This window comes from Schistocerca nitens, chromosome 2 (genome assembly GCF_023898315.1).
Source record: "Schistocerca nitens isolate TAMUIC-IGC-003100 chromosome 2, iqSchNite1.1, whole genome shotgun sequence".
Classification (NCBI taxonomy): domain Eukaryota; kingdom Metazoa; phylum Arthropoda; class Insecta; order Orthoptera; family Acrididae; genus Schistocerca; species Schistocerca nitens.
The window spans coordinates 366,271,100-366,286,035 of NC_064615.1; the positions used below are offsets into that span (position 1 = coordinate 366,271,100).

General features: G+C 38.3%; 1 protein-coding gene across 1 annotated transcript in view; it reads left to right on the forward strand.

Annotated features, from left to right (window-relative positions):
- The window catches only part of LOC126236185 (ATP-binding cassette sub-family C member 4-like), a 296,035-nt gene that overhangs the window by 262,594 nt on the left and 18,505 nt on the right, over nt 1-14,936 (forward strand). The window contains exon 22 of the mRNA XM_049945285.1: nt 12,110-12,270. Within this exon, the coding sequence (XP_049801242.1) occupies nt 12,110-12,270 (161 nt within the window). The remainder of the gene's footprint in view (nt 1-12,109; nt 12,271-14,936) is intronic.

Below are 14,936 nucleotides of genomic sequence, written 5' to 3' on the forward strand. Positions count from 1 at the left end.
TATATTGCACATAAAGAACCAGCAAGTGCATACCATTAGCAGCATGGAATTTTTCATTGACAGTTGCCTTGGCTTCTTTGGATGGCAGCCGCTCACAAAAAGGTGTCACTGCCATGCCACTTGTGCACTTGTACATATTGTTAAATGCATTTGTATCCCGAATGTACATGATATGTTACAGATATAAGACAAAACCTGACAAGCCACAAGTCTTACTTTTTTTCAGGGGACAGAATTTAAAGTTTCAGGACTCATAATATTTCAGTTTCTCATTTTTTTCTTTATTTTTGTTTACAGTGATAATACATATTCAAGAGAAACTTTACTGATGAAATTATATACAGGGTATACATAAAATCGGGGAACACTTTCAATTATTTATTGGACAAGAACCAAACATTGTACAGATATCATACATAAGTCATTTTGAAGAGAAACCCTGAAAGTTTTTTTTTCATGTATACTGCCACAGTGTAGTTTGGTAATCTGCTGATAGTCAGCGCTAATCGCAAACAAGGTGAGTTCACGTCTGAAGCAAGCCTTCTGTGTGTTGGAGTCCGACAAAAACAAATGTGCTACAGCTTTTCAATGGATGTTTAGAACCAAGTACAGTAAGAAGCCACCAACAAGGAAGGCCATTTACCATTGGCACAACAAATTCGTTATGATGGGTTGCTTGTGCCCAGCAAAGAGAAGAGGATGTCCCAATGTGAGTGAAGTGAATGTGGAGTGCATACGAGAGACATTCATAAGGAGTCCAAAGAAATCAGTGCATTGTACATCCTGTGAACTCAAAATGGCTCCAATGACAGTGTGGAAAGTCCTGCGACAGAAGCTGTCTATGAAACCATTCAAACAGGAGCTAGTGCAGAAGCTCAATGACGATGACAAAGACAAGCATTTTGAGTTTTGTTAACAGCTGAATGAGGATGGGGATGGCATTGTTGATCGCTTAATTTTTAGCGACAAAGCCAGTTTTCACACTAATGGGAAAGTGAACAGGCATAATTGTCGAATCTGGGGTACAAAGCATCCACAAGAATGCATTGAATTTGAGTGTGATTCCCCAAAGGCAAATTTTTTTGTGCCTAGTCACCTCAAAAACTGTACAGGCCATTCTTCTTCACCGAGAGTACTGTCACTGGATATTCATACTTTGGACATGTTGCAGCAATGGCTGATGCCTCAAATGCAATCAGACTCTCCGTTCATTTTTCAGCAGGATGGGGCTCCACCCCATTTTCATCGTGAAGTTCTTGGGTAGCTGAACATGGAGCTGCCGCATCAATGGATCGGCTGTGCTACAGAAGGGGAAAGCTGATTCATGAAATGGCCTCTCCGATCACCAGATACCACTCTGTGTGACTTTTTTCTGTGGGGACACATTAAAGATCTGGTGTATGTACCGCCTCTACCATGTGATGTAGCACAGCTCCAGGAGAGAATATGGGAAGTGTCTGCCACAGTCGACGATGCCATGCTGGGACGCGTATGGCAAGAATTTGATTACCGTATTGGTGTCTACGGGATCACTCATGGTTCAATGTCTAGTTCTTGTTGAATAAATAATTGAATGTGTTCTCAGACTTTATGTACAGCCTGTACATCTGATTAATATGTACAACAACATGATGCATTTTTATCATGAATACAGATTGCACACAGGTAACAATATGAGAAATTGTAAGATATTGCAAGTAGCCTCTAGATTTCAAGCATTTACCACTAAAGTGAACTCTCATTACAGTGAATTATCTGATGTAATCTTATAACAATGCATTATGAATATTATTTTGTCCTTTTTAATGGGTGGGACTCATGTGACATATACTTGCAGTTCACTACAGCAAATTCTTTTCAGGCTCTGTAAATCTCTGTGTTTTTCAGTAGATACTTTAAGATCATCTGTAAAATAATCAGAATAGCATAATTAAAATAATTATAATACTTAAAAATGTGACATTGTGAAATGAAAATAGAGTCAATGCATGTAGTTGTATTGGAACTACTCTACCATCTTATAAAGCAACTGGGGTGGCTTAAGCTGCCCTCTCTCAAGTTTGTAACTCACCTTTTCTTTCCAGGAAGTAGTAAAGAAGCATTTTCATAGGCTCCGTTGCAGCTGCTTGTGAACTAAATCTGTGCTGCATTACAGTGATGTGACAAAAGTCATGGGATAGTGATATGCATGTAAACAATTGGCAGTAGTATCATGTGCACACGCTACAAAAGAGCAGTGCATAGGCAGAGCTGTCAATTGTACTCAGATGATTCATGTGAAATGGTTTCCAACATGATTGTGGCCACACAACGGAAATTAACAGACTTCAAACGTGAAGTTGTAGTTGGAGCTAGATGCAAGGAACATTCTATTTCACTATCATTAGGGAATTCAATATTCTGAAATCCACAATTTCAAGAGTGTGCTGACATTACCAAATTTCGGGTATTACCTCTCACCATGGACAACACAGTGGCCGACTGCCTTCGTTTAAAGACTGAGAGCAGTGGCCTTTGTGTAGAGATCTCAGTGCCAACAGACAAGCAGTACTGCATGACAACAGCAGAAACCAATATGGGATGTATGATGAAAGTATTCATTAGGACAGAGTGGCGAAATGTGGCGTTAATGGGCTATGGTAGCAGACGACAGCTGCGATTGCCTTTGCTAACAGCATGACATAGCCTGCAGTGCCTCTCCGGGGCTCGTAAACTTACAGATTGGACCCTGGAAAAGTGGACAATTATGGCCTCATCAGATGAGCCCTGATTTCAGTTGGTAAGTTCTGATGGCAGGGATTGAGTGTGGTGCAGACTCCATGAAGTCATGGACCCAACTTGTCAACAAGCACCATGCAAGCTGGTGGTAGCTCCATAATGGTATGGGCTCTCTTTACATGGAATGTACTGGCTCCTCTGGTCCAACTGAACCGATCATTGACTGTAAATAGTAATGTTTAGCTACTTGGAGACCATCTGCAGGCATTCATGGACATCATGTTCCCAAACAAAAATGTTATGTCACTGGGTCACAAGTGTTCATGACGTTTGAACATTCTGGACAATTTGAATGAATGTTTTGGCTACCCAGATTGCCTGACATGAATCCCATCAAACATTTATGAGACATAATCGAGAGGTGAGATTGTGCACAACATCCTGCACCATCAACACTTTCGAAATTATGGCCTGCTACAGAGGCAACATGTGTCTATATTTCTGCAGCAGACTTCCAATGACTTGTTGAGTTGCTGCATTTTGAGTTTTGTTAACAGCTGAATGAGGATGGGGATGGCATTGTTGATCGCTTAATTTTTAGCGACAAAGCCAGTTTTCACACTAATGGGAAAGTGAACAGGCATAATTGTCGAATCTGGGGTACAAAGCATCCACGAGAATGCATTGACTTGTTGAGTTGCTGCACTCTCCCAACCAGAAGGAGGTCTGACACTATATAGGAGGTATCCCATGACTTTTGTCACCTCAGTGTATATCGTGATACGTCTAGTTCTCTTATTGGCCTATACTGGAAATGGAGTTTCTTCTTGTTTGTTGTATTATACAGCTTCACTATCCACCCTTTGAATATTTCAGGCTGGTCCTCAACATCAGTGACTACAAATAGTGAAGTCACCCAGTCATCTTCTGTGTGGACTAGTTGGTGAAGGAATCTGAATATAATGGCATTCTCATTTTTCCCTCTGCAGGTGTGACAAAAGATCTCCAGATGTCTGACTTCTAAATTAAGAACATGGTACAAAACAGGGACGAGCAGTGAAACTTCCTTTATTCCTTTCCAGCCTGTGCTCTTTGGATGCATATAAAAATAACTATTCCCTATTACCAAAACATGAACATTGAGACTAAATACAGACAAATGTTGTTTATAATAAACTTCATTTGTCTTTATATTTTGGCAAAGGAAATTTTTAGTGTAGTCAGTAGTTTCAACGGATTCTTATGACATTCATTCTCTGCTTTTTTCTTCCTGTCATAGAACAATTTTTAGCTAAGATGCAGTTCATGTGCTCTTTCATTTGATCGAAGTTCAGGATGAAGCCATATGTTCTTTTCAGTGGATGATGTTGAAGTCAAGTTTCTTCTCCAAATTTTTTTCTTGGCTGCATACTCATCACAGGAACCACAAGTATCAGACTGCAGACATCCATAACTTATACGAATGTTTCTCAACGTACATTCTTATCTTTAAACTACTCTTTGAATATACTGGACTTTCTTTTATATTCAAGGTCTCAGGTGGGTAGATTTTTTTCTGACTTTGTCAAATTATAGTGGTTGTTGTGACCTTTAAGTCAACTAATGTGTCCTCCTACTGCTACACAAATTCCATCTGTTAAGGCCTGTGCTTAAGTTCTGTGTTTTCCTCAGTTGTCTCACAGAGATTGGTCTCCACATTTAAGTCTCTTGAGTAAATGATTTACCTTGCCCTTCCTTAAGCCATGTAATGACATAAATGCATGCTTGCACACATGTATTTGTTAGACAGTTCCATGAAGGGTAATATAAACACTGAATTTATAAAATGAATCTCAAAACTGGGCCTCCTGCTCTTCTCTTGTGGGACACCTGCGCTGTACAGGGATTAATGGAATTACACTGCTTAAACAGAAGTTTATTTCAAGATGATATTGGTTCATTTCATTAATAAGATTACTTTTATTTTGATTGCTAACAAAATCAGAAACTTTTTTTTTTTTTTTACAAGGTTCTCCTGTTTCACCTGATTGCAGTCTTAAATGTTCTGAAGCATCACTAATGCAAGTTCTTTGTTGTTTTAGTTAGTTTCTTCAAAGGCATAGTATATATTTCTTCATGAATATATGAATTCTTATCTTCTTCATTCATATTACTTTGACACAACACAATGCTTCACAAACTTTATAAACTCCACAAACCAAACTAAAATGGCCAAAAATAAAACACAACAATGAGTGTGACAACAATGATAATATTAGCTGCAACAGGTCCACACAGTCTAAGAACAGTTATAACATTAAATTTTCCAGTTAGATTCCCTGGATTTGTCAGATTGTTGCTGAGTTCTGAAATACCATCTAAAACTACACTGGTTAAATTATTTTAATTTTTATTCACTGAAGAAATATTTAAACGTGTGTGGATGCAAAAGCTGTTACATGTAAGATGCCAAGAGTTATTATCTGAACTTTAATTGCTCGTAACAAATCATTTCTGAAACTGTTACCATGTGAGAAATGTCTCCATATCTGAAACTTTGTTTCAGTAACAGTCACCTTTCTGTAAGTGCCATAAATGGAACACTTTAGGATCCTTGACTGAAATCACTATTTACCTTGAGGATTATACTTACCATTTCACTGTTTCATTTTTACAAGGCTAAGAAGAGTAATACATTTCATATCAAATAAATTTATTTCTTCTGAGTAATGGTATGTACTTTTGCATTGTAAATGTGTAAGAAAATAGGATCTCTGAAAAACTTATGATACCCAAAATATATCGAAAGGAAAGCTTCATATTTCTGCTATGGCAAGTAAAACTCAACTGTTTCTTTTGGATCTCTGAAACACAGACATTGCAGTATAGCTCATAGGGTGGGCAAAGGTTGTTGAATAGTATGGAATTGTCTAAAGGGAAATATTATGCAGAGTGTTGTTGGAACATGAATTTTTTTTCATGTTGTGACTCTCTTTGCACTAAAACTAAATACTTATAGTGGGTACCTTTTACTGTTTTCTTAACTATTTATTGCTTCGACCATATAGACCTCATTCTGTAGCTTTCTGTTTCAGGGATTTGTTGACAGTCATAATGTAGCTCTTCTGCACTACTCAATATATCTGTCAGCAGTTTATATTCATCGAAAGTAGTAAATCCCTTATTAATAGTTTGGCTAGATGAAACCAAGGAAATCAGAATCCCCCTTCATTCCAGAAAATCTCTTTCCCTCAAAGAACCACAGAATATATACTTTTTCAAACATTTTACGATAATTGGGTAATATAATTCTTATAGAAATAGCTCTTTCATGGTTTTCCATTCCTTTTTAATGCTGGATTATCAAGAGCTTATAAAATTAAATTGTACAGGCCTGGATTTCACCCTAGGAACTGAAACATGTAAAGAGAGTATGACTGGAAAGGAAGGAGAGAAGATAGTGACAAGCTGCATTTTAAATCTACAAGAAAGTAGCAACACACAGGCGAAATATATAAAACTAAATTATCTGTTATCCCTTTAATTTTATTTTACTTCAACATAAAAACCCTTCTAAAAGATAACCTCACAATACATTTTACAGTTTATCTCCCTATATAACTGAGCACTAACATAATGAACCCTGGAAAAATACAGTTGGTAATAAACTGGCTGCATAAAATTTTGATGGATTTGGCTTTCTCCAAGTATAGTGATCATTACAAAATACAGAAGGTAAATGAAGAGAATAATTAAGTGATGATATTTCTGTAATTACTGTATGAATGCAGTACCTTTGTTCATATTTCATCCATGAAAATGATGAACAATGTAGAAAATGCAGGATTATGGTCAGTGAACTGTAGCTATGTTCCTGTGATGCAAAAACATTTTGATAATATACACAACATTTCTTCTGTACATTTCTTCCCCCCATCTTTCTTGTATGCAAATATGTGACATGTTTCACCAGTGACTGAGTTTGGCTGTTCCTTTATAAAACATCTGCTGAATTGTGGGGCTCATAAGTCTGTTGAATTAACTTGATGGAAACCAAAGCTATATGTTAACTACACATTTCGACATTTCAAAATGTAACTGATCAAAGTTATTCTCAGTGGCCCTGCTGTACAAACAGGAAGCGAATTCTGATAATGCATTAACGTTGGGCTGTAGTCGCTACTGACTATGTACTCTAACCACTTCAAGTTGAAAATAACCTTTTAAAAAACATTCTTTTGACCTACGTGCAGCTGAAGTAGTTTATCATGTTCTCGTGGACCGCATGAAACTATACACATATTGTTCAAGCAATACTTCGGTCATTTCTTCTTCTGTGTGTTGTGTTTAGGAATACTAATGCCACAAACCTATAACTGAAAACATCTCATGCTCTCTTGACTCCAGTAGCATCAAATCAACCTTTATAACGGCAAAAACAAAAATCTCTTGTGGTCTATCCTGTTGGCATTAGCGGACAGTTATCATTTAACTCAGGCGATTACATGTTTTCTGTCCCTGACCATTCAATCAGCAAATTTAGGAACTGAGTGACTTGCTGGAAAATCTCTCACTCATTTTGTAAAAAAATAGTAATGTAATGAAACATTACTATTCTACAAGACGTGAATTTAGTATGTCGAAGGATGAAGGGGATCATCGGTCATAAATTTTTAATCTCTTTATTGCAAATTGATTTCAGCTAGTGTGAGCTATCTTCAGTCCAGTTATATTCAAGTCATGATGACTCACCATAAATAAAATTGCACCTAGTACCACAATAACAAACAGTATACCTGTTTGTTACTTCAAATGGGAATGTAGTACCATGAGTGATTTTATTTATGATGAGTCATCATGACTTGAATATAATCTTTCTGAAGTAATTCCACTGAAGATAGCTACACAGTAGCTGATATTGAAAGTGAATTCCGAAGCTCCTGCCTGGTACAGAAGTATGGCTTGCCAGATGTCTCGTGTTCTCCACGCCAGCACTCAAAAATTAAAATTCATGGCTTGTGTTAACTGCATTGAATACAGTATTTCGGAATGCAGTCACATAGTGGGCCTCTGTGTATGATAAATTCCCATGTAGTGGGCCTGTAAGTACTTCAAACCTCGTTCATTGAGGCACCTTACTATGACACCTGCTGTATCACTGAGTTCTCCTTGCTGTACAGTGAACGACTTTCTCTGTAACCACTGAATCATAATAATTAACTGAGATACATCGGGGAATGTTGTAAATATTCAGAGATGTCACGTCATTGTGAATATATAGTAAACATTATCATATCAGTACATACAATGTTAGCACAATCACTATACATTAAAATAGTCTGAAATTTTGTTTAATGCAATTCAAGTTCAGTGAATTTGTACGGGTAGCCTTCAATAAGTAATGGAATAAGTTTTTATATGAAAGTAGGTCAGTTTTAATCAAAATTCCAATACACCTTATGTTACCCTTTCTTTTGACTAAAAAACATGTTTTTTAACATAATCTCCCTTCAGAATGATGGCCTTACACCCCCTTAATGGGAAGGCGTCTATGCCTGCTTGGTGCCACTCTACTGATCGACATTGAAAGTAATATCTTGCTGTATCACTAATCTCCCCATCATCCATCTACTGCTCCCCATGGAGTGCATCCTTCAATGGGCCAAACAGATGGAGGTTAGAGCAGGCAGGATCGGGGTTGTAGGATAAATCAGGAAGGACAATCATATGAAGTTTTGTGAGCTCCTCTCTGGTGCACGGACTTCTGTGAGGCCTTTTGTTGTCAAAGAAGGAATGGTTCGTTTTGCAGTTTTGTGGTGATGAACATGCTGGAGTCGTTTCTTGAATTTCCTGATGGTTGCACAATAGACTCCAGAGTTCATTGCTGCACCATGAGGCAGAACATCAAACATAATAACCCCTTCAGAGTCTCAGAAGGTCATCACCATGATTTACCAGCTGAGGGGATGGCTTTGAACATTTTCTTTGGAAGGGAAGTGATGTGATGCCTCTCCATGGATTGCTGTTTTGTTTCCAGTTCGAAGTGATGAAGCCATGTTTCATCACCTGTGATGATGTTGAACAAAGAAAAATGTCACTATGTGCTCATAATGTGCAAACAATTCTGCACAGATGGTCCTTCATTGTCTTCTGTGGTCTTCTGTTAGGGGTGTCAACATACATTTCAGTACCCCAAACTGGTGGAAGATTGTGTCAATACTAGCACCAGAGATGTCTGGTTCAGAAGTGAGGTGTTTGTTTGTGATTCACCGATTGCCTCTAATGAGAGTATCCAGCCATTCCAACATTGTAGAGGTCACAGCTATTCTGGCCGGCCTGCACAAGGGAGATCGAACAGATTTGTGCAACCTTGTTGCAATGATGACAGACAACTCGCGTAATGACTCACCATAGTTTTGTTCACTGCCAGGTCTCTGTAGACATTCTGCAGGTGTCTATGAATATCTGTGATGCTCTAATTTTCCACCAAAACAAACTCAACAACAGCTCTCTGCATGGAACGCACTTTTATTACAGACACCATTTTGAGGTCTACATATAGCTCCACCACCTATCGAAAGTTCATGAAATGATAGTGTCTGAAATGAGAATATTCCATGATGCCATGATGCCCACAACAAATTCTGCATTTTTTCCAAACAAAATTGGCTGAGAAAAAAAAAGAATGTGTTGCAATAGATACTGAATGCCCCTCGTACATCTTTAAGTAATATCATTGCTTACACATTGCTTTTTTTTTTTTTTTTTTTTTTTTTTTTTTTTTTTTTTTTTTTTTTTTGAGAGCAGAAAAAAGAAAACACTTGGAGTTACCATATGTATGTACAGCAAAGTTCAGACTATGAACTTAAAAGGTGTCACTGTAGTATGGATACATTTGTAAAATTTCAGAATATGGCCACTTTTTACTTGTAATTAAGAGTGATATGAAACTGACAAGAAATACAGATGTGACAGATGTGCTTGACAATGACACTTAGTCAAAATTAGCCATGCGGTAACCTTTGAACTCCTTCCATCTCTGAATCTGAATTTGAATCTGAATCTGATGAAGACTTTCCTCAGCAGAACCGCCACCTTCAACACTGATGAGTAACCAATCAACAACACAATCTGTGGGACCATCCAAGTGACATATTTTGTCATCTTCTTTTGTTACATGTTGTTCTGCATCCCACCAGCATTCAGCAGTGACATGTTACACTTTTCACAGACACAGTTGTAAACTTTGCTGTCACTGCTGCAAGTTCCTCTACTGGCAGCAATGGATGTTGTTCTGATAACTTCTCAGAAACATCGAGAACTATCAGTTTTGCACAGCTCTTTAATGGTGTTCCTATTCTGTGTTCCACAAAAGAACACAATACAGTTTCAGCCACTTTCACCATACACATGGGAAACATGAACAAGTGAGAAACATCACAGTGACGGTCCACATGAATGCCGAGCAGCGGTTGGGGGCCAGGGGGAACTTCCCATCATTATCTTCAGTACTCACAATGGCAGAGCTTCTTTGCACTCTACTACTCTCTGTATGTTTCTTCAGAATGTGTGAATGTAACTTAATGCTCATACAGAGGAAGATCACCACTTACAATGTGAGGAAGGGTGTGTAGTGCATTGTTGCATACAAAAATTTATTTCCTTCTGCACACTCCAACACTCCATTTACTGTAAAGTTCACAACTCAGGATGCCATTTAAATATGCATTAAAAAATTAACGTACAGGGAAATTGAAACCATAACTTCGTGATTACATGTCAGTTACGATAGCTACTATGCAGCCAGAACTGTATACATTTGGGTGATATTTTTATAATGATACTGTACCATGTTTCTCAAATTTATAAAAAAGAAGATGAAAACTTAAGCACATTGGCATTTTGTATTCAAAGGAGACATTGGGAGAGTGTTTATAAACAAAGTCAACATGCACTGATCAGAGGTAGCCATAACATCATGCAGAAAATTGTTCAGAGAAAACGACTGTGCACTGAGGTTTGAAATAAGAGTTTGTAAACATGTAGCATGCTGGCCAGCAAAACTATTGTTGTCTGTTAATGCTTTTTAGAACATCTTAAAGTTTCATTAGCAGTAGTATAGCACAAAATGTGTAATACATAATTAGATTCTGCTTCCAATGGCGTAACAACACCCGTGAACTTGTGCTAAGACCTGACCAGTCACCGCAACTATGTTTGTTTACATTACGATTGGACTTAGGACGAATGGAGTAGAGTCTTGAAAATTTCATTCCTCTTTCCTAAGCCTCTATGATGTAACTTGCATTTTCCCAGTAACCCTATTAGTATGATCAAAGTTTTACTTTGTATATTGCAGTTTCTTCCATCTGCTTCCTAAGACTTTTACTAAAGCAAATAATCCAACATCAAAATGGAATGTTAGAGTTAACATCTTGTCAATTCTGAGAATGTTAGCAATGGAACATTAGTTCAGATTGGACTATGTTTGGCTCTTCAAACTAATCACTCTGCCATTCACCTGTAGATATTCTGGGAACCCTTAAAAAACCCGAGTTGAGATGGCAGAATGGATATCTGAACAAGACTTAAACACCAGTGCAGAGTTTCAACAGCTTGGTTATCTCACTCCTCTTGATTCATTAGCATTCATGGTAAAGTATTATACACATTTTCAGAAACTAATACTAATGACCCATTAAAATTGCAGAAGTTCTATTTTTAATATCAGAATGTGGAATGCTGATACAGAATAAACTGTTCAAATGTGGCAAGTAAATTTTTACATTACATATGATATAAGTTTCTGAGGAATCATCAGTGCCTGCTTACAACACTGAATAGATGATGTTTGAATAAAATTGCCTTTGATGTATGTATGCAAACTGAAGCAATGAATGAAAATTTCTACCAAGGCCAGGAGTTGAACCCGGGTCTCGTGCTCACTAGGCAGAAGTGGTAACCTCTACACCATCCTCGCACAGTGGCTTGGTACAACTACAAGAACTACCCCAGCACACCTCCCTCCTCTGCAAATTCCCATTCACACCTCAGCCCACTTGGTATTTCCCCTAATGAATGTGAATTTGGGTTGAGGAGTGAGATGTGCTAGGGTAAACCATGTAGTTGTGCAAACCCAGTGTGGCAAGGTCGTATAGTGGTTAGTACATCTGCCTACTGATCAGGAGATCCGGGTTCAAATCCCAGCCCTGGTACAAATTTTCATTTGTCACTTCACTCTGGATACACACATCACAGACGTTTGAGATTTGAAAAGGTCTCTGGAACCATATTGCTTCATTTAATTATGCCGTCCATTACAAATTTATATGTAGCTTGCCATGGTTACACCAGAATTGCTCAAATGAATTGTGCATATTTATTACACTCACTTTTCTCCATAACCTTACAGGTGAAGCTCAAGTCAAGTATACAGACACTGGACTTCCGGGTGACGGAAGGTGGCAGTAATTTCAGTGTGGGCCAGAGGCAGCTGGTGTGTCTGGCGAGAGCCATACTTAGGAATAATAGGATCCTGGTGCTTGATGAAGCCACTGCCAATGTTGATCCAGAGTGAGTACCTCCATTGCTGTATCATTATTTATTACAAGACCTGTCATAAAATGAACTCTCTAGTGCTTTACATTCAAAGATTGATCGATGTTTGTTGGTAATTGACCAGATCTTTGGTAATTTGAGAGTCTCTTCTAGAGGTAAAAGATCTCATGTTTTCTTCCCCCTTGAGTTTTCAGATTTATTTAATTATACGGCTGACAAATCAAATACAATGCTTTGCACTATTCTCTACTTCCAAACAAATGAGACACTTCCATTAATATTGCCGAAAAATGAAGATGGGTGGAAACATTGTGTCTCTACAGTAAATCCCCGACTTCAAATTCCTCTTTATTACCTTTACACAAGGATAGCTTAGTTTTTAAGAAGGGTATTCATAAATCTGAAAACAAAGTTCTTATATATGTACCTTGTTTCCACACAAGCTGTGGCATCTGTAATCATCAGTATTTTGCATTATAGCTGCAGGTATTTTTATATGTGGTACCTTAATATGTACATGCATCATTATTTTGGTTGTTTTCACTTTGTGTTGAACAGTCTTCCCACCAACACACAAACTTTATGAGCTGATTTTTATGCACAGTCATTACTGTACCCTAATATAGACGAGTTGTTTTGCGTCCACACAGCCACATTTCAACACCTGACCTGCTGCCCAGGAAAAATGTGCATTAATGGCTTGCTTGTGCCATGAGTATGTGGAGTTCTTATCAAACCTTAAAAAAAACCTACAACTTGTAATAGTTATAATTATTCATCTGCAAATGACTTGAGTACTGATGCTGTTGTTTAGTACACCACCCTCCGCCACCGTTAGAAGTATCTGCACTTATAGCCTTTACACCCTATGTACAGGGTGTTCATTTTAACTGAAGATATCGAAATATCTCGAAAATTACACATCAGATGAAAAATATTATAACTCCAATTTTTTTGTCTCGGAGCGGGACATCCAATGATACCAAACTCAATCAGCACCCCACTTTGTGCATCGGTGGGAGAGGCAGCTTTGAAATCTCCAATGGAACCCCCATTTTTCATTTCAGATACGATTCTATGGCAAAATCCACATATGTTTTGTCTGAAGCATTTTCTTCCTTTTGCCACAGATGGCACAGAAGTCAGAGGAATAGAAATGGGTGCACAATCGTAACTTAAGACATGCTGCTCAATGGCCCTTGAATATCCAATGGCATGTGGGAACCCACCTCCATGATGGGAAGGTAGGAGAGGCCAGTATTTTATAACTTCTAATTGGAAACCCCATATGCAACATTGTATACCTCCGACATATAAAACACGCTGTGGCTCGAGGCGAAAGCTACAGTACTTTTCCAATTAGAATAAGTGTTCAAACGTAGTACTATCAACTTCAGTACACTCAGTGATCTGCTATTCAAATTGCTGCAGGACAGAAGCATATCTGTGAGAATGTCAGCACAGGCGTTTCTGATGAGGTTGACCACATCTTCATGCCTGTCGGCACTTCTGTTACACCTTAAACATACCCGCAGAAAAAAATCCAGTGGCGTCAAATCCGGCGACCTAGCTGGCCAATTAATAAGGCCACCTCTGCCGATCCATCAGTCAGTGTAAACACTGTATAATACCTCCTGTGATTCAGTTACATTATGCACTGGGCAGTCATCATGCTAAAAGCACATAGGCTGTCAAACATGCAGGGTAACATCCTTCAGTAGTACTGGTAGCTCCTGTCCCAAAAGTGTTCAATATTTGCTTCCATTCAATGTGCCGTTGACAAAATAAGGACCAGTGAATTTGCTCCCCATGATGCCACACCATAGGTTAACCAACCAAGAAAGTTGATTGTCAACTTGCCGTAACCAGTAGGGATTGTCTACACTCCAGTAATGCACATTATGCTGATTAACGCCACAATGGTTTGTAAAAGTAGACTCATCACAAAATAGTACCTTGGCAGAGAACGTGGGGGTTGTTTGCATTTTCTGACATGCCTACTCACACAGTGCTACCTGATTATGAAAATTGGTGTCAGGAAGTTCTCCATGGATTGACACGTGGTATCAATGATGCTTAGGACAATACAGTATTGTGACAATACTGCCTAAGGACATACGGGCACTTATCCAATAAACACTGTGCTAGTAGTGTAATGTTTATGTCCACCATCTGCGTCATATGTGAACTCTGGTTGCAGTGTACTGCCTATTATTAAAGGTCGTAACTTGCTTACACGGCCACAGTGGCACATCGAGTAGTGTCCTGTTCGATATGTCGGAGGAATATAATGTTATGAAAGATGTTTCCAATTAGAAGTTATGAAATACTGCGCTGTCCTACCCCTGCAGCACGGAGGTGGAGTCCCATGTACCATTGGATATTCGAGGGCCATTGATTAGCGTTTAGTAAATTACAATAGTGTAACCATTTCTATTCCTCCAATTACTGTGCCATCTGTGGTGAAAGTAAGAAAATACTTCAGACAAAAGATATGTAGATTTTGCCATAGAATCGCAGTCTGCAATGAAAAACTGTGAAGACTACAAAGTTGCCTCCCGCCACCCATGCACGGGGTCGGGTGGTGGATCGAGTGTTATTTAAATAAAAATCAACAATCAGTAAAATAGCTTTTGAAAACAAGTAAGAAATCAAAAAACTTGTCGAATATTAAGGATAAA